At 37.4% G+C, this 27,757-nt stretch overlaps 1 protein-coding gene across 10 annotated transcripts in view; it reads right to left on the bottom strand.

Annotated features, from left to right (window-relative positions):
* The window catches only part of ESRRG (estrogen related receptor gamma), a 608,539-nt gene that overhangs the window by 170,879 nt on the left and 409,903 nt on the right, over positions 1–27,757 (bottom strand). The window contains exons 1-2 of one of the 10 annotated variants that reach the window (XM_069954515.1): positions 21,374–21,588; positions 14,770–14,847 (exon numbers count right to left, since the gene is read on the bottom strand). The exons of 1 other annotated variant lie outside the window; for it this stretch is intronic. In XM_069954515.1, the coding sequence (XP_069810616.1) occupies positions 14,770–14,847; positions 21,374–21,429 (134 nt within the window). In that variant the 5' untranslated portion in view covers positions 21,430–21,588. Of the gene's footprint in view, positions 1–1,372; positions 1,502–3,392; positions 3,408–14,769; positions 14,848–16,957; positions 16,977–21,369; positions 21,589–27,757 lie in introns of those variants that run through there. 8 more of the 10 variants (XM_069954524.1, XM_069954519.1, XM_069954520.1 and 5 more) reach the window with 8 other exon arrangements.

Raw genomic sequence — 27,757 nt, 5'->3', positions numbered from 1 at the left:
TAGATAGGAGATAGATAGATAGATAGATAGATAGATAGATAGATAGGAGATAGATAGATAGATAGATAGATAGATAGATAGATAGATAGATAGAAGATAGATGGATAGATAGAATATAGATAGATAGATAGATAGATAGATAGATAGATAGATAGATAGGAGATAGATAGATAGATAGATAGATAGATAGATAGATAGATAGGAGATAGATAGGAGATAGATAGATAGATAGATAGATAGATAGATAGATAGACTATAGATAGATAGATAGATAGATAGATAGATAGATAATAGATAGATAGATAGATAGATAGATAGATAGATAGATAATAGATAGATAGAAAGATAGATACATAGAGAGATAGATAGGAGATAGATAGATAGATAGATAATAGATAGATAGATAGATAGATAGATAGATAGATAGATAGATAGATAATAGATAGATAGAAAGATAGATACATAGAGAGATAGATAGGAGATAGATAGATAGATAGATAGATAGATAGATAGATAGATAGATTGCCCATCCTGCTGTGGGAAGAAGATAATACAGTAGCTCTAGTGGCACAATATGTTAGTGCCTGCCATAGACTGAGAGGAGCGTGATATGTCATGGACTTCTACCCCACCCTGTGTCCCATTCCTCATCCCAACCCAATAATTCCCTACTTGCTGTGGCAATGCTAACATGTAATTGGTCCTGACAATTAATCTTATTTGAATTTGATATGACATTGATTAATAGATAGATAGATAGATAGATAGATAGATAGATAGATAGATAAATAGATAGCAGATAGATAGATAGATAGATAGATAAATAGATAGATAGGAGAAAGATAGATAGATAGATAGATAGATAGATAGATAGATAGATAGATAGATAGGAGATAGATAGATAGGAGATAGATAGGAGATAGATAGATAATAGATAGATAGATAGATAGATAGATAGATAGATAGATAGGAGATAGATAGATAGATAGATAGATAGATAGATAGATAGGAAATAGATAGATAGATAGATAGATAGATAGATAGATTTATAGAAATGACAATGACTTTAAAAAAAATGGTCACTAAAAAATCAGTTGAAAATATAAGAAAACTATAGTTGACAAATTGCACCCAAGTCATAAAGATGGAGCATGGAGTATGGAAAATGTGGCGCAAAACACTATTCTCCTTCACTAATTTATGACAGTTGCGACACAGTGTCTATATCACATAGTAAAAAAAAAAAAAACAATAAATAAAAAATTACAAAAAGCTTCCATGATCATCATGTATATACATATGTGCGTCTCTGAGATCAATGTGCAGCGTGTATGCACAGTTGTGTAGATAAATAGAAAAAAAAAAGTCTTACTTCATCCACGGCTGAGACAAGTTAGGAAAATCCCTGGAAGTCATCTTGTTTTAAAATTAGGGATCCAACGAAACGCTCTTTATTTTATTTTCCTATATTCTCCAATATTTGATCTGTACACTCTGAAAACTAAGAAAGAGAAGATTCATTCTGTGCTCTCTTGTCCTCCCTCTGCCATGACAAACAGAATAAACCCCATTGGCTGCTGACTGATCTCAACATTTTAACACATGAAAGGGTTAAAAAAAACAAAAAACAACCACTTTTGTTCAGCTTCAAAAACCTCCCTCGCCTCATCTGTGTACTAGTACACAAGGGATAGGTAAACAGTTTATATGTACACGTCACATCCACTCCGCCTCATCAAGATAGATAAAGTTTTTTAACAACTACTAAAAAAATCCACTTTAAGGACAAAGCAAAAATATTCTCTGTCTATCAAGGTACTGTGTATAGTAGTATTCTTAAAATACAGAAAAAAAAAATTCCACCTTCAGAAGAAAAACAAACAACTATCAACTTCTAAATAATATTTTTGAAATTTTAACTGTTCAAACAAAATAAAAAAAATTCCAACAGAAAACAAAAACATTCAATTTGGACGCACTGGTTGGTATTGTGACTGCTTTTTAAGAGTTGTTACTATGTTTAGGATTTGGTTGAGTCTTTATTTAGCTGCTCTTTGGTAACCCAGTGACAGATGCACTTGTGACCCTGTTAGCCAAGATGACATCACTCATGTAACATCACTGACAGCTACACCCACCGCGGGTACCTCCTCTACACCTGCTATATTAAGGGGTTAACCTACGCCGATTGAAATTGTCTGAGGTCATCACAATGATCAAATCCCCTGCCCTTGGTAAGTGATACCGTAAGCAAAACGGATTGTTTTTGAGGATGTTCCCAAGACCCAAAAATAACTCCTCTCCTAGAAGTAAATGTTTATTATTGTCGTGTTCTCTGCCAAGATGTAACAAGCAACCAGTTATGTCACTGATCAATAACGTAATAAAAAATGTGGAGCGCTATAATATAGAAGTAAAAAGTCTCGGTATGACCGGATTCACGGTATCGTAATATGGATGCAGTTCAGTGTCCATATGATAGCGTCAAGTCTCGGCTCGACCCAAACTGACAGCTGTTAGTTTGGGTTGGATTTTCAGCCATAATGCGTCCATGTTACGGCCTATGGTACGGCATATTTTTGCCCACTTTTTTAATTTTTTTTTTCTTTTGTTAATTTGTGAGTCAAAAATGTTACAGTTAGATGTTAACTACAAAAACTTTATTTTCAGGTGTTTTTTCCCCTATGGGCTTCTGTATACGAAAATTGGCACCAATAATGCCTATAATTTATAGTGTTGTTGTTTTTTCTTTCAAATAAAACAAAAATTTTGTTAAAGCTATGGGCATTTAGGGGAATTTCTAGGCTGTTTTTGGTGGCCTTTTTTTATTTGGGCCAATTTTAACAAGAATGTAAAATGGTCATATGTTTAAAACCATGTTATGGCTGCCGATCCAGAGACTCAAACTGATGGCGTTATAGATGACTGTCATGGTGTCACTTTGGGTCATCAGACCCACAGTCGTGAAATGTTCACAAAAACGCAACCGTATTGTGCCTGTGTGCAACCGGCCATAAAGCTTATTTACCCAGCCCGATTATCGGCAGGTGGATGGTAATCGGCCTGTATTATGGCGCAAACAAGTTGTGTTTTCCCTAGTCGCACCATATGTCTTCCCGTGTAAGCAGGAATGTATGGCTGACAATGATGAAATTAAATTTTATTTAGTGTTATTTTGTATATACTTTTTTCCTGTCATTTTTAAAAAAAACTCTTTAGAGAAGACTGTGTAGAAAAACACCAGAGAACTGTTAGATTAAAGTCTGAAGAAAAGACTGTCAAACAACCAATCAAAGCGCAGCTTTAATTTTTACAGGGCAGAATGCAAAATGAAAGCTGTACTGTGATTGGTTGTTAGGGGGAAAAGAAATAGCTGCATATATCACCCTTACGTTTTTGGTTGCCCATAGCAACCAATCACAGTGCAGCTTTCATTTCATACTTTGCCCTGTAAAAACTAAAGCTTCGCTGTGATTGGTTGCTATGGGGAAAAGGGACAGCTTCATAAATCTCTCCTACGGCCCTTGTTACCCATAGCAACCAATCACATCGCAGCTTTCATTTCATATTCTGCCCTGTAGAAACAAAAGCTGCAATGTGATTGGTTGCTAAGGGGAAAAGGGACAGCTTTGTAAATCACTCCTACGGTCTTTGCTGCCCATAGCAACCAATCAGAGCTCAGCTTTCGCTTTCTATACTGCTCATGAAAAACGAAAGCTGCGATTAGTTGCTATGGGCAACGGAGCCGGTTTTTCAGAAATCTACTGCATGTATAAAGTGCATCCTATATAGCAGTAAGAACCATAAAGCACCTAAACATTTTTCAGCAGAAAAACACTGTGGAAAACTAAACTAACAGCAAAATTTGGCAGATACTTTGGGGGAGATTTATCCAACATGGTGTAAAGTGAAACTGGCTCAGTTGCCGCTAGCAACCAATCAGATTCCACCTTTCATTTTTAAAAGAGTCTGTGAGGAATGAAAGGTGGAATCTGATTGGTTGCTAGGGGCAACTGAGCCAATTCGATTTTACACCAGTTTGATAAATCTCCCCCATTGTTTTTTTGAGTTTGGTTAGTAAATCACAAGTCTTCCTCCTCTATATGAAGTAGATGTACACTATCACCTTCCCTTGATGGGCAGACCCTGCCTCCCCCCTTAGTTTTAACCCTATGAGTGAAGGGTTAAGTCCCCGCAGCTGCGGTGAGGGCCGAGCACTGTTTAGTAAACAGGGTATGCCGGACGGCACTGACTTCTGACTCCTGTGTCTTTGAAGATGGGGCGTAAGGGGTGTGTGGTTTCTGTTTTTAGTGTACACTCTGCTGCTCTCTTAATCCTGTTTTATGTAGTTCACACCTGCTGCCGGCTAGCTGTCTGCAGAAGGCTTGTGCTCCATAAAGCGCTGGGAAGCTACATAGATATACAAATATAATGGAGATAATGGGAATGGACTCAATGATCCACCCAGGATCGTTTGCAGCTTTTGACATTTTCCTGTTCTATAGACATGAGACACTTAACACATTAAACAGCTTAGTGCCTCCGTAAAATGACAATTTGGGTCAGACAGGTCCCCGTACACTTTAGTCAATAGTAAGTCAACTTTACGTATGGTGACTCTTTCCTAACAAATGATGTCAGGGAAAGACATGGGGTCGGCCATGTTGGATTTCAAGTGCCTAACACTTATGTTCTCAGAGAGATAAGCAGCAGCCAAAGGAGTCTGGCAGCTGCATATTCCTCTTCTCATTATTAAGAACACATGAAAAGTTGGTGTGTCAAATGTTCTGATTAGTCAGGGTCTCAGTGCGGATGAACACAGTAGTGCAATTCACTTCCTGGCTTCCAGTAATCTCCCTCAAACTTCTCTGGACGGTTGTATAGACTTGTAATGGGGCCGTCCAGAAAAGCCAGATGGGGATTGCTGCTAGCTAGGGAGGGAAACGGGCTACCCTGACCTTCTCCCTGTTTGCTCTCCTGGTGTGTGAGTGTGAGTGTGTGTGTGTGTGTGTGGGGGGGGGGGGTCTCAGCCCCTGATCACAAATTTTTCACATCTCTATGACAGGGACACTTAATGTATATAACTTTTAATGAGACAAGAAGAGGGCAATAGCTATGGCGGAGGTTTTAGTGTGAGGGTCATGAGATGTGCCAACAAATCCCATTGTCCTTGCCAAATACAGGAAGTAGAAACTAAAGTTAGTGTATGAACCTGGTAAGGGAAAGCCTAACTAGGCCTATGAGCAGGAAGAAAAGTGTCTGACATGGGGGCAACAAAGGATTAGACAGCTTATAGTCCAATCTTTCTAATCACTGACGGTCTACCGGTTAGTGCCGCCTAGTGGCAGTACTTGCCTGAGTATGTCAAGGGCATAAAACAACAGCAAAATATATATATATATATATATATATATATATATATATATATATATATAAAAAGTATTTTAACACAATAGCTGAAAAAACATCCTATACTATATACACATGCAGCAGAGCATAGTTTGGTACTTGTCACACTGGACCGTAGCGCGATGGTAGCACCACTACGGCTACAGAATAGGTGAGTTACCTTAATTCTCATATAAAGAAGTTATAAAACAATTTCATTACCCGTATATAGATACTTCGCATTAAGTCAGTAAAGAAGGATAAATTATTAATTGTACATTGGATTGTAGAAAAATGCTAAATTATAATGCACAATCCATATATAGTGTATACGCTAGACAATCTATGGTGTTGATGGAGTGAAGCAGACTAGATTCGGCTTTCTGGTCTATGTGGTTTTACAAAACAAAGCACCATAGAAAGGTATTGTAAATGATCGGTGGATGAAGGTGTCTGAGATTCCGCTGTAGGAGGTAGTCAAGCCCTTCAATGGGTTGACATGGAGTGGGTGTTATTGAAAGGAATGCACCATAAATCTTGTCATTGTGGATTCCAGGCTTAGCATCTTTTTTAACAAACCAACCATTTTTATTGTGTTTTGTAGAAAATATAGTTCCGCTTTAACAATTCCTCCACACACAGACTATTAGAGTCAGTGGCTAAAAGGTTAATGCCCTCCAAAGAGATGGGGAGTCATTCCAGACACCTAGTGAAATAGTCATATCTATCTCTCTATCTCTCTATTGATCTCCAATCAATCTATCTATCTATTGATCCCGTATCTATCTTCTATCTATCTATCTATCTATCTATCTATCTATCTATCTATCTATCTATCTATCAATGTTTCTATCAAACCAAAAGCAATTGAAAAAACCTCTGAAAGCAGAATTTATTTTAATATAAAAACCAAATAAAAATGAAAGTTTTAGAAAAAAAAAAGAAAGAAAAGAAAAAACACGTACACAAAATATATATAAAAAAAAAAACTTAATTCTACATATCCCATGGTGGAGGATACCAGTAGTAGATGTAGCCCTATGAATATATGTATGGCATTGCTTTAACATCTTAAGAGCCAACACTATCTCAAACTAATCTATCTGGTTTTCAAAGAGTTAAAATGGTCAGGTTTAGTCGGGAGGACAAATTCATAATATTCACCACCACGTAGAACTTGTCCCGGCTGTACTAATAAAGTTGGATTAATCATCTCCAAACTAGGCGCATGAAAAACAAATTATGAGCAGAGGGGCAAATCGGGAGTGGACTGGAAAAGCTCAACTTACTGCTTTGAATTCCAACCTGGTTAAATGTAGCTAGAGTCAACGCTAGAGTCAAAATCAGTGCTAGGAAATGTTTCAAGTTTCGAGTTGGGTCTTGGACTTCCAGTAGATTACCTGCTTCTACATAAGTAAGGTTAGGGTGGTCTTCTCGATAGATATCATTTATGATAGAAGAGCATAAGAGTTAAAAGAAAGTAATGAATTCAATTTAACGGACTCTCTTAGTCCAACGTGATGGGGTCGGTGTGGCTGGGTTTGTCTACAACCATGGATCATCCATAAAGATACTGCATGGCTTCACGATACACTTATTATTACGACTAAATCTGGCTCTTTACGTTAGGTTTATAAAGCGTAATTTTTACGAGAGTCCATATTTGCCTCAAATGAAGGTTGTGTTGGTCATAAATTTGAAAATACAACCTCAAAATAGTCTCCTTTTTAGCCAAGATTTTGTGTTTGAGCAGGATAGGCAAGTAAGCGGAAACCATCGAAGTCATGCTTTACGTTATTAAATGGTCTGTAGTTTCCAACCGTTACAGACAAAATGTTGGATTCTTAAAAGATCCATACACTTAAAAGTAAAGGATTTCTGAAGATAGGCATTTGGTCAATTTATCATCCTTGACCATTCAGTTTTCTTGTATTCCCTCTGGCCGGCTGTGAGGGATAGAAGAGAGGCACAGTGTCTTATCGAATCTTATTGATCACAGGGTGTCAGTGATCTAATCAAGAGCAATCAATACTAATCCAAAATCAATCAAAACACTTTTTACACTATCATTTATCAAATCAGAATGCAACAGCCACTTCCAAGCATAAAATGAAGAAAAATGAGAAATGCGACAGAGAGGAACGGAGACAAAGAGTAAGTAAGGGAAAAGGGAATACAAACAGCCATATGAGTTAAGAAACTCTCAAAATTTGTTAACCCCTCCAGTTCTGCCTCCAGCTATAATGAAGACATTAATCATCCTGTCTTGGGTGTAAATTATAAGTATATGCTAGTGAACCTAAACGCGTCTCAGCACAATCACTATGTTAAGCCAAGTCTAAACGAATCAAACACAATGGAGATCATGCGGATTAAATATTAGGAATTCAATAGTTGCGTCGAGACTTTGCAGTATTTTGGGAAGCGTGGCTGTCATGAGTGAAAATCCCGATTTGTGTCAGAAAATCTAGTTAAAGAGTTAAAAAAAAAAGAACTGAAGCCTAAAAATTAGTTTCTACCATCTAAGGACCTTAAGTCACCTTGAGCATAATATAATATAGTGTACTAATAAAGGTACCATATTAGTTACCCCCCCTTGCAGCAAGAAGACTACTAGTCACACCATGACTGCGCTTAACATGGTTCTATTTTAGACGTACAACTTCCTTGCTCCTTCTGCAATAATTCACCGAGTCGCTAATGCTGCATATGGGATGGAGTGGGCACTGGGTAACACGTAATGCAATCAGCTGAGCTGGTAAATCTGCACTGCAGCAAAGTAGGCTTCAGCGGAAATATAAGCACACCAGCAAAGGATGCACCACGCGGATACTTGGCCACACTGCAGTATGCTTTAAGATTTGCAATCTTTTTGTTGAGTTAAGCCCAGTCAAAGTCTACCGTAAGCCCCATATATTCATAATCTACTGCAAATGGCATTGGTATATGGGTAGAAAAGTTGAAAAATGACACATGTCCATTAGCTACAACCATGGGGGGGAGGATGTAGATAAAGGTAGCGGGAAGGAGGGGGTGGGTGGGTGTTGAGTAAGTGGTTGGTAGGTGTCCCTTACTCTTAACATTTACCCATCTGATGTTGATCTGTTTTGATCCCCCAAAACCTTCTCCACCCAAGAGGAGATGAAAAAATGTTGTCAAAATAATCCTAATATTTGCAGCGGCAAATTTTAAACCCAGTACAGAACCCAATATAATTCATTCTATAGCGATTCCCCAAGTTCTAATAGAATCTAAAGAAAGTTCAAATTTTATTTGCATTTGGGTTTTTAGTAATTTTTCTTCAAAGTTTTTCCTTTTATTAGGTCAAATGAAAGAATTTTTCCTGTCTCTCATGGCACGGTCATGGGTACCCAACATGGTGGTGAGAACCCCAATATCAGTAACCATATTGTTTTAATTTTATTCTATATAGATTGTGGTTGGCTGTAGATTGTGCAGGTAATCTATCCCACCATTCATAATTCTCCTCCACAAAAAGATATTACTCTTTAACTTCAAGAAAAGACCAGCAGCGTCTGAAACATTCACTTCTGGTAATGTAAAAGCATTGGCATTTAACTGCCTTCCCGATAAGACGGTGCCAGTAAAACTGATTATTCTTTTCTTATTCAAAGCATATCAGCATTTCGAAAGCTCTTTCAATCTTATCAGGTGTATGAACAGCGAATTTACTGAAAAACAGTTTGTTCGGCTCCTCTCTCTCCGCGCTAGGCTATCAGATAAACCAAACTAACTAACTGTATTTATACACAATCATACTTAGAATGAAATCAGCAATGTAAACTGCTGATAGTGCGCACTGCCGGCACTACACTGGGCAACATTAGGTTGCCCTAGGGGCCAAAGTACCTAATAATCGGACAGAGAAGCCTGCTCAAAATAGGATGTATGTAATTAAAAGTTGAACTGGGATATAACAAGGAATTGCATTAGCTTCACAAAACTATATAAAAAACACCCAAAAATTCTAAATATTTCCTAAAATTTTGTACAAAAATTTAAGCCACTAGATCCATTGTTAGACTGACAGCTTATTGGTCTGGGCCTGTCTTCCTTTAGTCAGAAATTCATGCTCTAACTAATAAATATATCGCAAACCATTATAACTTTTTCATTCAATTATCAGACCGTAAAACTTCTCATTTGTTACTATTTGCATCAATCGTTTTATTCTTTTTCCTAATCACGTTTGCCTATAACATATGGTGTTGGACTGTTGTTTCTATATATTCTATCTGAATATTACCTCATAGAATTGAAAATGGATAATAATGGACACACAGTACATTACACTCGTTAATTATTTGCAAATATTTCCTGAAAAATAAATGATAAAAAAACCCAAAAAGTTTATTCAACCAAATACCCATTAAATCAGTAGGGGACTGAGAAGAAACTATTCTCAGCGTTTCTTCCTTCCTTTTTTTTTTTTTTTCCCCTCTCACGTCGTAATCTTAAAAAGATTCCCTGTTATTGCCAGTTAGATTACAGAAAGTGACATGTTTTCACATTTTCTTCACAGCTGCGCTCTCTGGAACAAAACTGCTAAATAACACTGATCTTTTCTGTTTCTGCACTAAGCTCTACGATGACTTGTTAGCTGACATTATCAGTAAGGCGCCTGATTCTTAGAATTACTATACAGATACAATTTTGCATAATGTTACCTTTTTGTTACGGAAAAAAAAAAAAAAACTATTGACCTACATAATAATAATAATAATAATAATAATAATAAAACATTATACAAAATAAAAACAAATGGTATTGCTTCCAGTTCCATCATAAGCAGAGATCAATAAGCCCCACACTCCAAAAAAATATTTGTATATTTGTAATAAACAATAAATCTCTTCTCTACAGAATAAATTTTTCAAAAACTTTCACACAAAAAACGCTATGTACTACGGAACCTAATGAATGGTCTACATCACAGTATATTATTGTCATGGCTGGGTGAAAGGTCAGCCAAGTTGTACCATTTCTATATATAAGATGGCAGTCATAAATTTTCTTTTTGTCATGTACTAACCATTTTTCATAAGAGGTTTGAATGTTCACCGCACCGCATGGCCCTAACCAGTCATTAACAGTAAAAATAATATTCATTCTTATCTGGTCGGCTCCAATGCTCATAGACTTCACATCTTTATAATACATATGTTATCCTTGTGTGTCAAGGACAAAAGTATAAAAAATTTAAAACTTAAAACTAGAGATGCATTTCTTTCTTTCTTTTTTCTTTTTTTTTAAGAAAATCCATCACCATAACCCCAGAGGAATATCTTTTGAGAAAACATAAGGACGCCACATCAGTGTCATTGAAAATACTGAATTTTTCTGTCTGAAGCAACCAAAACCATAGAAGAAAATTATTTTTTGTAAGTTTTTGGAAAAGAAAGAACAGGATGTGGCACCTTCAACATCCTGTTTCATCCCCTTGATCACATGACTACTAGCGATTGGTTTAGGTATTAGGGGCATTTGGGAACTAAACCAAAATTTTGCAGCAAAATTAACATTGACCAGAACTTACATCTATGTTTTTACAAGAAATAACAAAAAAGAGGGGGGAAATTGTGACCCCCCCCCCCCTACACACACACACCAGTTCCATGTACCTGTGAATTCCCGCCACAATCTAGTCCAACCAACTAATATTATTATTAAGTAATTCTAGTTGAAAAAGTTTTCGCCTCAAAAATAGATCTGGTCCAAATGTATCCAGGCTGGGATAAAACATTCACAAGCCAAGATTTATTTTTTTTTTCAAATAGTTTTATTAATTCTGAACTAAAAACTTTCTTTTTTAAACATAGGGAACGATTCTCACATTTTTGTTCTCATGGACCAGCTCTGGCTACTTTGCGACTATATGTGTAGTTGCTATTTATTTATTTTTTTTTATCTAAAAATATTTACGAAACAAAGGGCCCGATATAAAAACATTTACCCTTATTTATTAAAATTAAAAAACAAAAACATAAACTGATCTGATATCAGCAATGGTGCTGTTAATGGATCTCTTCGCTTAGGCATACAATCAAGGAGTCTCAGGTAGAGCCCCAGCTCAGTGAATGAGAATTGGCAGTCACGTGCCCTATGCATGACCCCAAGACAAATGTTTTCAACGTGAGACTAATGAATTGGTTTTACAGTAAATGTTATGCATTGCACGCACCTATGGTACTGAAGGGGTTATTGCATTTCAGCTTGAAATGCACGACTGCTTCGCTTTGACCTTCTGACAGCAAAGTTAATGCAGTGAATTTTTTCTAATTTGTTTGGCTATGCAATGTATTGTGTGCCACTGCTAAGGATTTTCCTTCCAGGTGTTATGGTGTGTATTTTTGTATATTTTTTTTTTATCTATATATAAAGTTAGACCAATTAAATGCAAGCTTGTGGCCGACTTCTTATAATAGAGATGTGGCACCACTGTTGACCAACATATCAGCCTCTACATCTTGGTCAATTGTTGTTTCAGCATCTGTGACACAGGGGCTAGATGACAGATGAGACAGGTGTCATTCGAACTAATGTAATCCAGTGATGGGCTCCCTAATGTCACCAGGCACCACCTGGGTGTAAGCCTATGTTTTTATTTTTTTATCCCAGTATAGTAATAATTCGCTATTCCGTTTGTTATTATTTCCATCTAACTCTTTTGTTACCTAAGTTATCACCAGTTCACGGTTATTGGTCTGGCCAATACGACTCTTTGAGTCAAAAATTAACTTAATTTTTTTTTTCCGTTTTTCATTAAAAAAAAATTTTTTGTAAAAGGCCTAAAAGATTTGTGAACATATTTGTAATCCTGTTCTATAGTAACCATGACTAATATTGTATTCGTGGTAACTTTTTTAAAATTGGGTTACTGTTTATTATTTTTGCATGTAAATATTTTTAACAAGTTATGAATATTTACATTTTTATTATATCTCAGACTATAAATTTCGTCAAATAAAACGCCCCCAATTTTGCAGGGATTTTTTTTTTCCATTATTTCATTTTTTTTCCCGTCAATTCTACGTAGTAAATTATTTGACACCAAAACTCATTTTTCTCCATTTTTTTTACTATACCTTTTTGTTGATTAAGGTGGTGTTTAGTGTTACAATTTTTACAGACCAAAGTTTTTTAGTTTCTCCTCAGATCCGCCATCACATATGACCCTAATATGAACTATTACGGATACCTACATGCATTTACATATATTTCAAAATCTGCAAGAAGGTGTACTGGTAGATACATAAGCCTAAATGAAAATTGTGAAAATTTACCGGCACACCGGAACTATACGACTTATTGCAGGCGAGACGATTTATTACTATACATTTTTTTGCAATACGGTCAACGTCTGTACACGGAGCATGATGGGCATTTGCATTGCGGGTCAGCTACCTTTCCAAGACTGTATCAGTATGCAGAAACCCTAAAACTTTTTTCTTTTTGACTGACAATTTGAGAAGAAGGGGGGGGGGGGAAGAAGGGAGTTCTGTCTAGTTTACATTTTCACACTTCATTACATGGGAAACACAAGTGCTGCTAACAGATGGGCACCCTCTTTTGAAGGGCTGACAGGGGAAAATATAACAGGCCTATTTAGTGTGCAGACAATTCTCTTATTCGTAATTGAACTGGTACCTTTTTTTTTTTTTTTTTCTTATAATGTGGAAAAACAATAGCAAAACACATCGAAAGATGCAGATATCAAAGGGATCAAGATAAAAGGATTATTTCATCTGCTCCAAACAACAGGACGCCCAATTTCCTTGGCTTCTTGTATTCACTTATTTTATTGTTCTTTTTATTTTTTTTTTTTAATTTTCATGGTCTTTTTAAAGACTTGACAGTAACCTATATCGCATTACAATTTTTTTAAATTGTTTATGATTTTCGTCTATCCCGACCTCTCTATAGCTCTTATCCCACACAATATATGTGCACTATTTTTTTTTATTTTTATTCTTGCTTTTGATATAGATGGATATTTAGTACAACATCAACTCTGCCCATTTCTCATCCTGTTACAGTGTTGGTGATGATCACTATACTGTGCTAAATATGCAGCCTGACCCCCAGTCAGTGACAACAGCTGATGTTTTTGACCCACTGAGATGTGAGATGTCAAGTAAATTATAACATAGCATTCTAGTTCCGCTAATAAATATGCGTGGTGTTTTTTTTATGGTTTTTTTTTCCCCCTCAATTAGTTTGGAAGTGAACGTCCTTGTATTTTAAACAGTTAATATATATATTTTTTTTTATTTTTATTTTTTTTTTCATTTATGCAAATGACAGCATGGCGATTTCAAGGGGGAACAACGCATAACTTGTAAAGCACTACAAAAAAAAATGTATATATACATCCATAACCCTAAACCATTCGAGGTTGATTCGATTTGGGAAATACGATTCTCTATTTAATAAAAGCCCAATGTCGTAACTCAATGTAGCCTGTGAACTGGGCATCTTTCCCATGTAACATACACCCAATTCTATTTTTTTTTTTTTCCCATTTTTTTTATAACCGTATTTGATTGCAGATAAACTGGGAGCAACAATGAAAAAGGAAAACAGAATTAACCAATAATGATTATATCGCAGATAGAAGTCATGCTGGTTCCATAATGCAAAGAAACGCAAACATGCAAATAAAGAAATAAATAAAAAAAAAATGAATCTGTCGAGCACAACCAACATATATTTTTCCTACACAACGTATGTAATTAAAATGTACATAGTTCTGGAAAATTCTATAAAGTCTATCTGTCGTCGGTAATGTGTGTTTACTGTATAATGGGCAATCTGTTTTACAGAATAAAATATGATGCTCCAGTTGTTTTAGACAGGTATAGACTGTGCTGGTAGATGACAATGAAGATGTAAGCGTTGTTATGTCTGCAGGACATTGACTCTGCATGCCAGCGATAGGGATGGCAAAATGTTGTCTATAATGTTCGAAAATCTGGACGTAAATTAAGAATTAAAAAAAAAAAAAAATTAAAAAATAGAATGAAATCTATGCATGGTTGAGTCCTGACAGCTGAAAGAGAAGGCTGATATTCGAAACAGATGTTAGGAAAAAAGATATAGGTCTTCTATTCCTGCTTATATAATGGTGGGGGGGATCATCAAACAATTTTGAGGGTGAATACAATAGGTCGAGTTTTTTGGGGTACAATAGGTGGAGAAACCAACTTAATGCATTAGTAATAACATGAAAGTTAGACTGATAAAGTAGGTGTAGTTGTGCAGAGCAAGTGCTAGAATGAAACATGGAAAAATCAAAAACACGGCAAAATAGAATAGGCATCACATACACAAAAAAAAGGGAAAAAAAACATACGGTCCTACCATGAAGGTAAGGTTTTATTTTCAGAAAAAGAGTTCGTCCTCACATTTACACCATGTCTGTGTACATAAACCATTTCCCTAAGATAAAGATAAAAGAATCTTATCAGTTGTCTGGGGGAAATGCCTAAAAAATAAAATAAATCAATAAAAAATGATAATAAAAAAACATTGACATAATTACTTAAAATAAGCATTCAATAACAGGTAAGTTACTTCTGATCGCCATTATACATGCATGCAGATATAAGGTAGGTCTAGTCTAGAGAGTCTAGAGGAATGTGTAAGACTTAGCTAATAGATTCAGCACAAGAAGCAACTTTATTGTATGAAAAATAACCGTATAGCTGGCTATACTACAAAGCACACACACACAATACATACACATACACGCAGCATGGTTCTATGGAGTTCTATAGGCAGTATAAAACACATACATAAAGTGTATACACATGGACACAGCACAAAATACATGTAGGCAATACAAAGCACATATACGTTACAGTACACACACATGCACACAACACAAACACATGCAACTATAGACAAGCACACATACAGTACACACACATACACACAACACAAACACATGCAACTATAGACAAGCACACATACAGTACACACACATACACACAGCACAAATACATGCAACTATAGACAAGCACAAATACAATACACACACATACACACAGCACAAATACATGCAACTATAGACAAGCACACATACAGTACACCCACATGCACACAACACAAATACATGCAACTATAGACAAGCACAAATACAGTAAACACATGGTATAATGAAACGCTATAAAACACACACATACAGTACACACATACACACAACACAAATAAATGCAACTATAGACAAGCATACATACAGTACACACATACACACAACACGAATACATGCAAATATATACAAGCACACATACAGTACACACATACACACAACACGAATACATGCAAATATATACAAGCACACATACAGTACACACACATGCACACAACACAAATACATGCAACTATATACAAGCACACATACAGTACACACATGCACACAACACAAATACGTGCAACTATATACAAGCACACATACACAAATATGTGTAACGAAACACTATAAAACACACACTTACAGTACACACACATGTACACAGCACAAATATATGTAACTGTGCACACTATAAAACATTCATACAGTATACATATAAGCATACAATACAACGATAGGCACCAAAAACACATATTCAGTATACATATCTGAACATAGCATGATTATATGTCCTTGTTGATACTATGAGACACACACACATATACATAGTACACATATATGCACACAAAATACATATTTATAAATGAAGAAACAATAACACACGTACATACATATACACACAACACAAACACATGCAACTGTAGACACTATAAACCACACATACAGTATACATATAGGCACATAGCATGATTATATATATGACTATAAGTGCAATAAAACACATACATAGTACACATGCACACTATTACATGCAATTGTACACACACACACATGCACATACTACAGAACATACATAAAGTGCATGTTTGCACTCAATGTGATTATATATGAATAAGGGCTATAAAGCACATGTATTGTACACATATACTCGCAACATGATTACATGCCATCGTACACACAGTAAAGAACACACATAAAGTACATACATGCACACAATGTGATTATATGTAACAGTACACTCATACAGTACATACAGTACATATGCAGTCACTATAAAACATAGATGTAGTACACCTATATGCACACATCCCAATTACATGTAATCATAGAAGACACTACAAAACACACACATAGTATATACATATACATACAATATGATTGTGAATATCGCCGCCATAAAACACACAAAAAGTCATATCTAAAAGGTAATTACTACAAAATACACACACACATATATACGTATAGTACATACACACATTCACACAACATAATTATATGTAACTGTAACCACTATAAAAACATATGACACTATTATATATGTCACCGCTATAAAACACACCTATGGTATACACATATGCAATATATATATATATATATATATATATATATATATATATATACACACACATATATGTCTCCCATACACACACATGCACACAAAGGTAATAATACTACTATATCATCCTATATACATACTTCTTAACTTTCACAACCTATACACGTGACGCACTGATCTTCTCTATAGGAGAACAGACAGACACGACAATTTGTAAACACAAAATAGAGCTAAGAGAGCAGTGAGTGTGTATACACAACACCAGGGTTATCACACACATAGAACAAGTTTAAGAGTCAAGCCAAAGGGAGGGAAAGAAGATGTAATGACTAGTTCTATGTGTCAGGCTGCTGGGACTAAGGGTGTCACTCCTGCTCTATCAAACACACACATAAAGCACCATGGAAGGCTGAGAGGCGAAATATTTTACTGTCAGAGCATGTCCAGGACAGCAATTCATTTCTCTCTCATGTACTTCAGGACAATGACAATTTAATACAAGGCTACAGGATGTAGACGGGAACAAAAAGGCTGCGAGTCCAGGCCGGGGAGCACAACGTGGTCATGGGGAGTATGAGGGGTGTATTAGGACTAATGCTGATACCTACAAAATGATCTGGGGCTGCTGGGACTGTCAGGGATAAGTACTGGAATATAGAGAAAATGACTAAATATAGATCTAAAAGTCATATAAATAGTATAGGTAAAGTGAGATATATAGATGATTGATAGATGATAGATAGATGATAGACATAGAATTCCTTTTCTTCAAAGTGATATTTCTTGTATACATCTAAGACTATGAAGGGATGAAAGTTTATTCTTATATCTATATCATGACACTTGTGTCTATCATCTATCTATATCTATTTTATATCTATATTAGATCATCTATATATCGATATTGATATATTTATCATCTATGTATATCTCTTTAATACCTATGATATATCAATCATATCTATCTCTTTATATCTATCTATCTATCTATCTATTATCTATCTACCTATCATCTATCTATCTATCTATCTATCTATCTATCTACCTATCATCTATCTATCTATCTATCTCCTATCTATCATCTATCTACCTATCATCTATCTATCTATCTATCTATCTCCTATCTATCATCTATCTATCTATCTATCTATTATCTATCTATCTATCTATCTATCTATCTATCTATCTATCTATCTATCTATCATCTATCTATCTATCTATCTATCTATCTATCTACCTATCATCTATCTATCTATCTATCTATCTATCTATCTATCTAGTACACTAGTGGATCCCTGGGCTGTAAGACTGAAAACTATTCTATCCCAGCCAGTAAGCAGAAATTGGACAATTCCCCAAATACCATTGAGAAAACAATACCTTTAACCCATGTGAATCCACAAGACGCCCTCACCTAGGATGGAGTGGTCAAGTGTAGCTGAAGTCTGCAAGTCTGTCAACATTTCGACAAATAAAGCCACCTCCTAGGCAAGAGATTTTTTTTTCTCCTAGGAGGTGTCTAAACTGTACCCCAACATTTCCCCCTACTAGAGGAGGTGCTCCAAGTTTTCCCAAACGCATCATCACTATAATCCACATCCCCGACCGAAAAAATACGCACCTACACCTCTACGACAGGTCACCATGATTTACCTTAGGGAGCAGCACCTAGTATTCACCTGTTTCTGTTTGGGGTCAATTAAGAACTTATCAGATCTCACATAAAAAAGTCTGACTTGTGCGGAACATATTGCCCGGGAATAGGAAGCAAAAAATCAAATAAAAAAATTAACAAAAATTTTTTGGAGGGGAAGTGACCCAAAGGTTGCAGTGATCAAGCTAACAATTTAATTGTCCATCCTGCCTAAAAATAGCCAAAAAGAACGAGCTAAAAGGAAAGTATACGTTAAAGGAAAGCAAACATAATACACCTTGAAATGTGCAGTGAAAGGCAGAAAGACCAACCATTCTGGGAAATTAATGGGAATTCACAAGGGCTTTGCTAATAACATGGGTTAATTACAGCTGCAACGCACCGGGCTCAGTAAATAAAAGAGCACAACCATAAACACATTAAAATGAGCATTCAGCTCTCTAAAATGGGACAGCTCCCCCGGAAAAGACTGAGCTGTCAGAATGAAATGTAAATGTGGTTGGGGAGACGAGATGTTTTTTTCGCCATTATTTTCCAACGCTCTAAATTGAACATGGGCTAAGAGAGAAGAAGAGGAGCAGCACTTGGCATTTTTGATTTTGAGATCTCTATTGCAGTGAGGGGTGAAAAAAAAAAAAAAAACACTGGAGAGGATCTCGAAAAATGTATTCAGACTCTTGGACTAACTTACGCCCGGGATTTTCTCCAAAAAACTTGCAAATGGTGGAAGCTTTATGGACACGTCCCTTTCTCTTGGGATCAAACTTTAGAATATTTTTTAAAAAAAAGTGAAGTAAGGGAAAGGAAATCAGAGCGGGTAAAGCAGGATCCCGAGATCCCAGCTGGAAACCTGATCACTTAAAAGCAATCACTTAAGATTGTGTACTCATTTATTGTAGCACTAATGTCATCTTATCTTGGCGTCTTGACCCTTTCTTATCAACATTACACTTCAAGCCCTCCCGGTGCCCTTCCTATATCCATCCACAGATAGAATTACCCCCCCAAAACTTTTGACTGCAAACAAGGCCAATACGTCCCCCCTTATCCTAATGTGTCCTCCTGATACATCCCATTCTTTTGTCTCTTCCTACCCAACACCAGCTCCTGTGCTTTCCCTTTTTTGGACTCTTTTCATTTGCCTTTCCGCTTTCCAACAGCTGTGACAACTGTTAAAACAGTCAGTAAAATTAAGTCAGCTCGGTAATCCTTTAGTCAATGTAACATTTTAATCAGAGGTAGAAGGAGTTTTATGTAAAGAGCCTACTGTTTCATTCCCACAGATGAGATTGACACATATGTCAGAATGGGCCGATACATTTATTGCATCTGTTACCTTAATAACAATTATTTTTAAAGAAGAAGTGGCGCATACACTCAGCTGGGCTTAACTCATATACCCCCCCCCCCCCTCTTACTTCCCCAGCACATCCTGACTTCTTTTTTCCAAATATTCCCCCCATATTTTTGCAAAGTCCCAACTACAAAGTAAACACCAATAACTGAATAATAATAATAATAATAATAATAATAATAATAATAATAATAATAATACCAATAACAACACACACAAAAATTCAATGGTTCCGCTACATAGACGACGTCTTTTTTTTTTTTTTTTTGCATTCTATTATTTCCTAAGTGGTAGGGGTGTTCAAAAGCGCTCCAAGGGTGACCCCAATATTCTCTCCATGCACTATAAGCCTGAGCACCACAGTCCCTGCATCTGACATCTGCACGCAGATCATTTCAATGCATCTTCCTTAAGAGGCTTATCTCAAGTAATCATTCAAATTAGCTATAAGAAGGTAAATTTAAGAAAGCTTCTTTAGCAAAGGCAGAGCGTCGACCACACTTGGAAGGTTGTTTTCTAACCGATCGCCCATCAAACTTAAAAAACTTATTTTCTTTTTTACTTTATACATATGGTATATACACTATGTAGAGAATGTTGGCTGTAGTGCAGTGCAGCTTAAGTTCTACTCTGCTCACTGACACAGTCACACATGGTCTCGTGTGTTTCTCTGCACACAATACAAGTCTATCCCTTACCCACAATTACAGACGTCTGCTCACATTGTTAGGAGGGGGGTAGCAGTTTTAGCAGCTCCACATGACACTAAAGTATCAATATGTATCTCCTACTCTATAACACTACAAGGCTTCCCAGAACTACTTAGGAATTCGTCCCGCTTGCAACTAAACTCTCCATCCAATACATTGTATTTCCTGCACTTCCAAAAAAAAATAAAAGCCCTTCTAACCGGCCCCAGTTACTCATTGACAAGCGCCTGCATTGTAGCTAGTTAATGCTTATCCACCTAGAATTCGACTTGAGGCTGTAACACAGAAGCTCCAGCTTCATAAATACTTCTCTAAACACGCTTTCTCATTTTCTGCTCATTATCCCCCGAGCAGCGAGCGTGTCACTTCTGTTCTAAATGTGACAGCGGCTGCAAATACAACAAGCATTCTGGTGGTCTTGAATGGCATGCAGGATTGTGCTCCGTCCAGGGTTCGGGGTTATGGAGTAAGGGGGGGGGGGGGGGGTCGAAGAGGGGTGGGTTTCTAGGAAAATGTGCTGCACACGAGCGAAACGCCACATTTTAACACTTAGCTAAGCTTTTGTGCCAAGTGCCTATTCTTAGTACCTGAATAAGGAAAGAGTGACACACAGCTGTTCCTCGGATTGTGACAGGACTCACAGTGTGGAAGGTAACGGAACAATTCGCACAATTAAAAGAAGGGAAAAAAAAAAAGAAGAAGCAGCAACCTCCGCACAATAGAGACAAGACAGGCACACAGTGATCACTCATGCACAGAAATCCTCTTAGCCCCTACCTGCATCTCTTGTATGAATGTTACGCATTGTGTAAAGAGAAAAAGAAAAAGAGGTACCTACTCTTCCTCGTAGTGCAGGGAAAAAGACTCTGGAAGGCAAAGTTCTACCGAATCCATGTGCGCCCGGCAACCATAATTTGTGCACCCCAGCTATAAATCAAAGTTTCCTTGTCAGAGGACAGTGCAATTAACACAAATGTTCTCCTGGTGACAAGCCTATAGGCACAGCCAGTTGGGACCAAAAGCTCTCACACTCTCCTAATCAAGGACTTAAAGCCCCGATTGCAGCTTATTAATATGAAGTAGAGCTTTACATATGCAGTCCCTCTGGTCCACTTGGCTACTGGATTGGTGGGAGGATAGCCAATGGAAGGAGGGGAGGGCAGGAGCTCGACACATTGTGACAGCTAGGCAGGTACTGTGGGAGGGGGGGATAGAGAACACACTGAAAACTGAGATGGAGAGGGAGATTTCTCCTGAGCTACAAATGTTTCCTTTGGGCTACAGTACAAAGAGGGAATAAAAGGTTCCTCTGTTTGGGCATTAAACGTTTGTTATAACATTAAACACAACTCACCAGAGCCAAATGAAAGAAAGATTTCATGTAATTATTTTTTACTTTTTTTTTTTTTTTGCATGAAGTTTTTACTCGATTTCCTTGCTGCATGCCAATTCGTTTTAGTTTTATAGAACTGGGATTTTATAAAAAAAATTTTTATATGTTTTTTTTTTTTTCACCAAAATTTTGGGAGGAAAAAAAAAAATCTAAATTTGGGAATTTGCTGAGAAAAGGCGAACGTTTTTTTTAACGCCACGGTGCAATCTCGGGAGGGTGCAGCCGCCCCCCCTTGGGAGAGACGGGGTTAAATGGTCTCCAAGCTGCACATAACATTCATATGTTTGTCTAAATAAGTCCACGCCTTTGTGCACTTGTCAACCCCCATTTCTTTTTAAGCGAGCGGGCAAGTATGAGGCGAATTTAACACGTCTAGCGCACAGATTCAGATTATGTTAAAGCATGGGAGAAAGGCTGGGGCAGTCACATTGATCAATCGGGTTCTTCTCGGTGGCAGTGAGCAGATTACAGCTACTAAACTAACGCTGCTCCACTTCCTAACAAGATAGAAGGCGAGGGAGGAGGAGGGGGGAGGAGGAGGTAAGATCAAAACTGCATGGAAATTTTTTGCAAAAAACGAATTTTCACCTTCCTATCCCCCCACCCCCCCTCCCCATCGATAAATTCCTATTCCAGAATTTTGAAAAACGATATAAAAGAAATAAAAATCGCCGTACTATAAACAAATCAGAAAGATAGGCGGCGAGATCTATGGCCAACACGTTAACCCTTCCCATGCTGGGATTCTTAAAAATCCCCACATGTCCTCATGCAACTTATCTCACCTCAAAATCAGCGTCTCAATGATTCTCCACTTTGGGTCGTCACCCAATACGTTACAAACTCTTTCCCTCAAGACGGTTTTCGAGGGGTTCAAAAGATCACTGTCCTCTTTTTGGATTTCCGGGCCCACTTTTTAAAAAAACTTTTTTGCTATTTTTTGAAATTTATTTATTTATTTATTTTGCTTAGCGATCGGGGAGTTAACGTTGCGAAACTCAGTGACAATGCCGGAGTGTAGCGAGCAGGTAGTAAAAGCTTAATTACCAGTAGCATTACGCCGTCTATATTGTTAAATGTGAACCCTGCAATTAAGATGTAAATTTGGCTGTGAGCAGTGAATAAAAAGAGCTTTGGGACGAGAAGTAAAATGCGAGCATTCTGGAGACGCTATACAACAAAAAAGATTAGTCTCAAACCTTAACAGGGGAGACATTTAATCATTTTACAGCATTCAAATGCCTTTTTGAGCACATTTTGATTGAAACCGGAATTTAAAATACCATAAAAGAATAAAAGCCGGCGCTCCCCGTCAGCATGTAAAAGAGGCATCCACTTTCCGGCTGCATGGTAATCTTTATCTCTGCAATATTGATGCCACTAATTATTTTCCCTCTGTACCATTCCATAGAATACAAATGGACAAGGGGGCCATCTTCTTTACAATGTCACACTCCGGCCTTACGTGCTCTCTATAGGAAAGGTGGCGGCACGAAAGGGGGGGGGGGGAGAGACGACCGTGCACTGCAAAAATGACAAGACGTGTGGACCCGCTAGGATTAGAGCTGCTAATTTACTGTAGTCTGCCGGATAATGGTATCTTGCCATCTCTCAATACAGGCTCCTTTTCATGTTTTCACATCTACCCAAAAACATTGCCTGCCACGTCCCCTGCTGTTACCCTATTAACCAAAGCAAAATTCCCTCCAACCAGCTTTCATCCAGTTAAATGACTGTCCCTACTGTGGTTCCTCGATGGACACCGAGAGACAAAGCCTTTATCCCCCCCCCCCCTTCCCTCCTCCTCTTCCCCTGCAAGTGAAGAGGTCCCCCATTATAGGATGTGAGACTACCCAAGAGTCAGTGTCATGTCCCTTGTGATCTCCACCAATCTTTGAACTTGAAATAGGTTCTAGAATTAGCCTTATATCAATCATAGCGGCCCATATGCTTCTAGATGGAAGCCGGTGTGATATTGTCTGGTGTCTGCGGAGAGAGAGGGTGCGCTGACTGACGGATGGAGATCACGGAAGGGATTAGGGCTCGGGATATAGAACGCCTTGTTTTGGGTGGAAATAAATGGGGGCATGTGAGAGTGTTTTGTTATAGTGCGGGGTAGAAGGATGTGTCGTGTGGATACAAAGATATGGCATAGACTGGTACAAGATAGGTAGAGTGATAGATGGGAGGTGTATCAGACTGTAACAGATAGATGGAGATAGATAGATAGATAGATAGATAGATAGATAGATAGATAGATAGATGATGGATGGATGGATGGATGGATGGATGGATGGATGGATGGATAGATAGATAGATAGATAGATAGATAGATAGATAAATAGATATTAGATAATAGTAGATAGATAGATAGATAGATAGATAGATAGATAGATAGATAGATAGAGAGATAGATAGATAGATAGATAGATAGATAGATAGATAGATAGATAGATAGGAGATAGATAGATAGATAGATAGATAGATAGATAGATAGATAGGAGATAGATAGATAGATAGATAGGAGATAGATAGATAGATAGATAGATAGATAGATAGATAGATAGAAGATAGATAGATAGATAGATAGATAGATAGATAGGAGATAGATAGATAGATAGATAGATAGATAGATAGATAGGAGATAGATAGATAGATAGATAGATAGATAGATAGATAGGAGATAGATAGATAGATAGATAGATAGATAGATAGATAGGAGATAGATAGATAGATAGATAGATAGATAGATAGATAGATAGGAGATAGATAGATAGATAGATAGGAGATAGATAGATAGATAGATAGATAGATAGATAGATAGGAGATAGATAGCTTTTGAAAGATGTGGATAATGAGCAGCACAGACAAACTAAAGTACATTGTGTAGAACAAGATTATAGTAGGCAAAGAACAAACTTATTAATCTATCTATCTATCTCCTATCTCCTATCTATCTATCTCCTATCTCCTATCTATCTATCTATCTATCTATCTATCTATCTATCTATCTATCTATCTATCTATCTCCTATCTATCTATCTATCTATCTATCTCCTATCTATCTCCTATCTATCTATCTATCTATCTCCTATCTATCTATCTATCTATCTATCTCCTATCTATCTATCTATCTATCTATCTATCTATCTATCTATCTATCTCCTATCTATCTATTATCTATCTCCTATCTATCTATCTCCTATCTATCTATCTATCTATCTATCTATCTATCTATCTATCTATCTATCTATCTCCTATCTATCTATCTATCTATCTATCTATCTATCTATCTATCTCCTATCTATCTATTATCTATCTCCTATCTATCTATTATCTATCTATCTTCTATCTATCTATCTATCTATCTATCTATCTATCTATCTATCTCCTATCTATCTATCTATCTCCTATCTATCTATTATCTATCTCCTATCTATCTATCTATCTATCTATCTATCTATCTATCTATCTATTATCTATCTATCTTCTATCTATCTATCTATCTATCTATCTATCTATCTATCTTTCTACACCCAGACTTTAGTGCTCATCTGTATAGTTGTATTACACATGGTGTGCGGTGTATACATAGATAATAAGTTGACAGACAAGCAGAGAGCATTGCCGTCACACTGACAGATCTGCACCAATGAGACATATGTTGTGTGTGGACACATGCTGCACTAAGCACACACTTCACCACAATGAGTCTTATGTGAAGATCTTTCAGTGTGAAACATTTGCACATTGTTCCCATTGACTGTAAAGAGAGGAGAGCAGCCCTGTCCCTGTGCAGGTATAGGGAGTCCCTGATACCGCTGCCTGTCCTGCTCTTTATTATAACGCGCTCTTCCTATCCTCTGGGGATCATGCAGATTGCACACAGTTTACCTACCCGTCTTCCCCTAAACAATGCGCTGTGGAGGTGGCGTGTGGATCCGACGTGTTTTCCACATGGTTATCCTACATTTTGCATTCCTCAGGGGGGTCATTTAATTGCTTTGCTGGAAGCGCTACACTTTATCATTCACCGTTGTGTCGCTTGTTTTGTTTAATTCGCCTTTGTTTTTTAGCGTAGAGAACTTGCACGTAACCCGGCTGATTGGCATCGTATGTTACGGGAGATTGTCATCATGTGTCTGACGTCTCGAGAGGGTCCGTTAGTGTCGTAGAGAGTCACCGGACGCATTATTAAAATCATACCGTACGCGATATATAGACATACAAGTAATTCACATCTCCCAAAATACTGAGAAAAGGGCTCTGCTTTTTCTTCCAGAAACAGTGCCACTCTTAGGATTCATCTGGTATTGCAGCTTAGCCTAATCCTTATAAATGGTGCTAAGCTGCAGTACCTTTCACGACCTATAGACAATGGTGGCGCTGTTTCTGCAAAAACGTTTATTTCCAGACTTGTCCTACAGGTAAATCGTGATGACAGAACAGTCACCAGTAAGGCTCGAAAAAGCCAGTGACTGTGGCTATTTAACCCCTTAATCACCCGTAAAGATCAACGTGTGGGCAAATGGAGCTGATAGTTCTATACCGGCCTCACAATGGCCGCCAGGGCTGTCCCAGTGATCATTTCTAGCTGTAACTATTAATAATAACATAATGTACAATACAAATAATACACAATATATTGCATTTGTGTAATATACCCCCAATTACAACGTATCCATGGTAAGCGGAATAAACCATTCCAATGTGTTCACTGCTGACTGGGAATTGATGGGAATATGTCTAATAGGACCCTCACTTATCATAAAGAATAAAGGGGTCGGTCAGCTCATCGGACCACTACAGTTTGTCCATGTGTCTAGTATTGTTAATTTGTTTTAATGGAGCTAAACTGCAATACCAGATGTGCCCTGATGCTGCCAGGTGGCGCTCTGTCACTAAATATCACATCGCATCTCTCGTGTATCCTCTTAGATTTACAGGGGCTTTCCTGGTAATGGATGGTCTATAATGGTCATAGACCATTAGTATCTAATCAGTGGAGGTCCAAAAACTGGCACCCCCACCTATCATCTGTTCAGTGAATAGCTGGAACTATGTAGTGGCCATGCTGGAACATACAGCAGCTAAGCTTCCATTCACTTCAATGGGGGGGAGGGGGATGAGCTGCAGTAACCCAGCATGACCACTACACAGTGCATGGAGCTGTCTGCTTCTGGCTCCGTTCATGGTGTACATCTGCCAAGATAGATCACTGATTAGATATTAATGGTTAGTCAGTTACAAAGTCCAAAAAAAACCACTTTAATAAACCCCTTTTAATATGAACCTGTCACCATAAAAGTGCTATCTGTCACCACCATGTTATAGAGCCGGGCGAGCTGAACAAATTGATATGTATGGTTATAGGAAAAGATTCAGTATAACTTGTAACTTACTGATCAAAATCCCTGCAATTACTATTCTTAGGAGTCCTGTGGATGGGGCCAATTACAGATAGGACCGCCCACTGGACTCCTAAGCATCGAAGTGTTCAATCAATTAATGGTGTTATAGTGAATCTTTTCCTATAATGTTATATATCAATCCGCTCAGCTCCTTCTGCTCTATAACATGATGCCGATAGACAAGGCAGCGATTTCATACTGACAGCTTCCCTGTAAATCAAAGAATTTGGTTGTCAGAAGCCACCACTAGGGGGCGCTTGCTCCATACAGATTCGTATATCAGTCATTGATGGTAATACCAGGGCAGAGGGGCTCCTTTATATACTGCTGCTCCCACAAACAGGAGCCAAGAAGAGACAAGGCCTGTTAATTGAAAAGACAGACAGGACCATTACTCGGTATTAGAGGGATAAAGCAC

The sequence above is a fragment of the Dendropsophus ebraccatus genome, chromosome 15 (genome assembly GCF_027789765.1).
Source record: "Dendropsophus ebraccatus isolate aDenEbr1 chromosome 15, aDenEbr1.pat, whole genome shotgun sequence".
Lineage (NCBI taxonomy): Eukaryota > Metazoa > Chordata > Amphibia > Anura > Hylidae > Dendropsophus > Dendropsophus ebraccatus.
The sequence above is the reverse complement of the archived record's forward strand: the minus strand, read 5'-3'. Positions and strand labels throughout refer to the sequence as shown.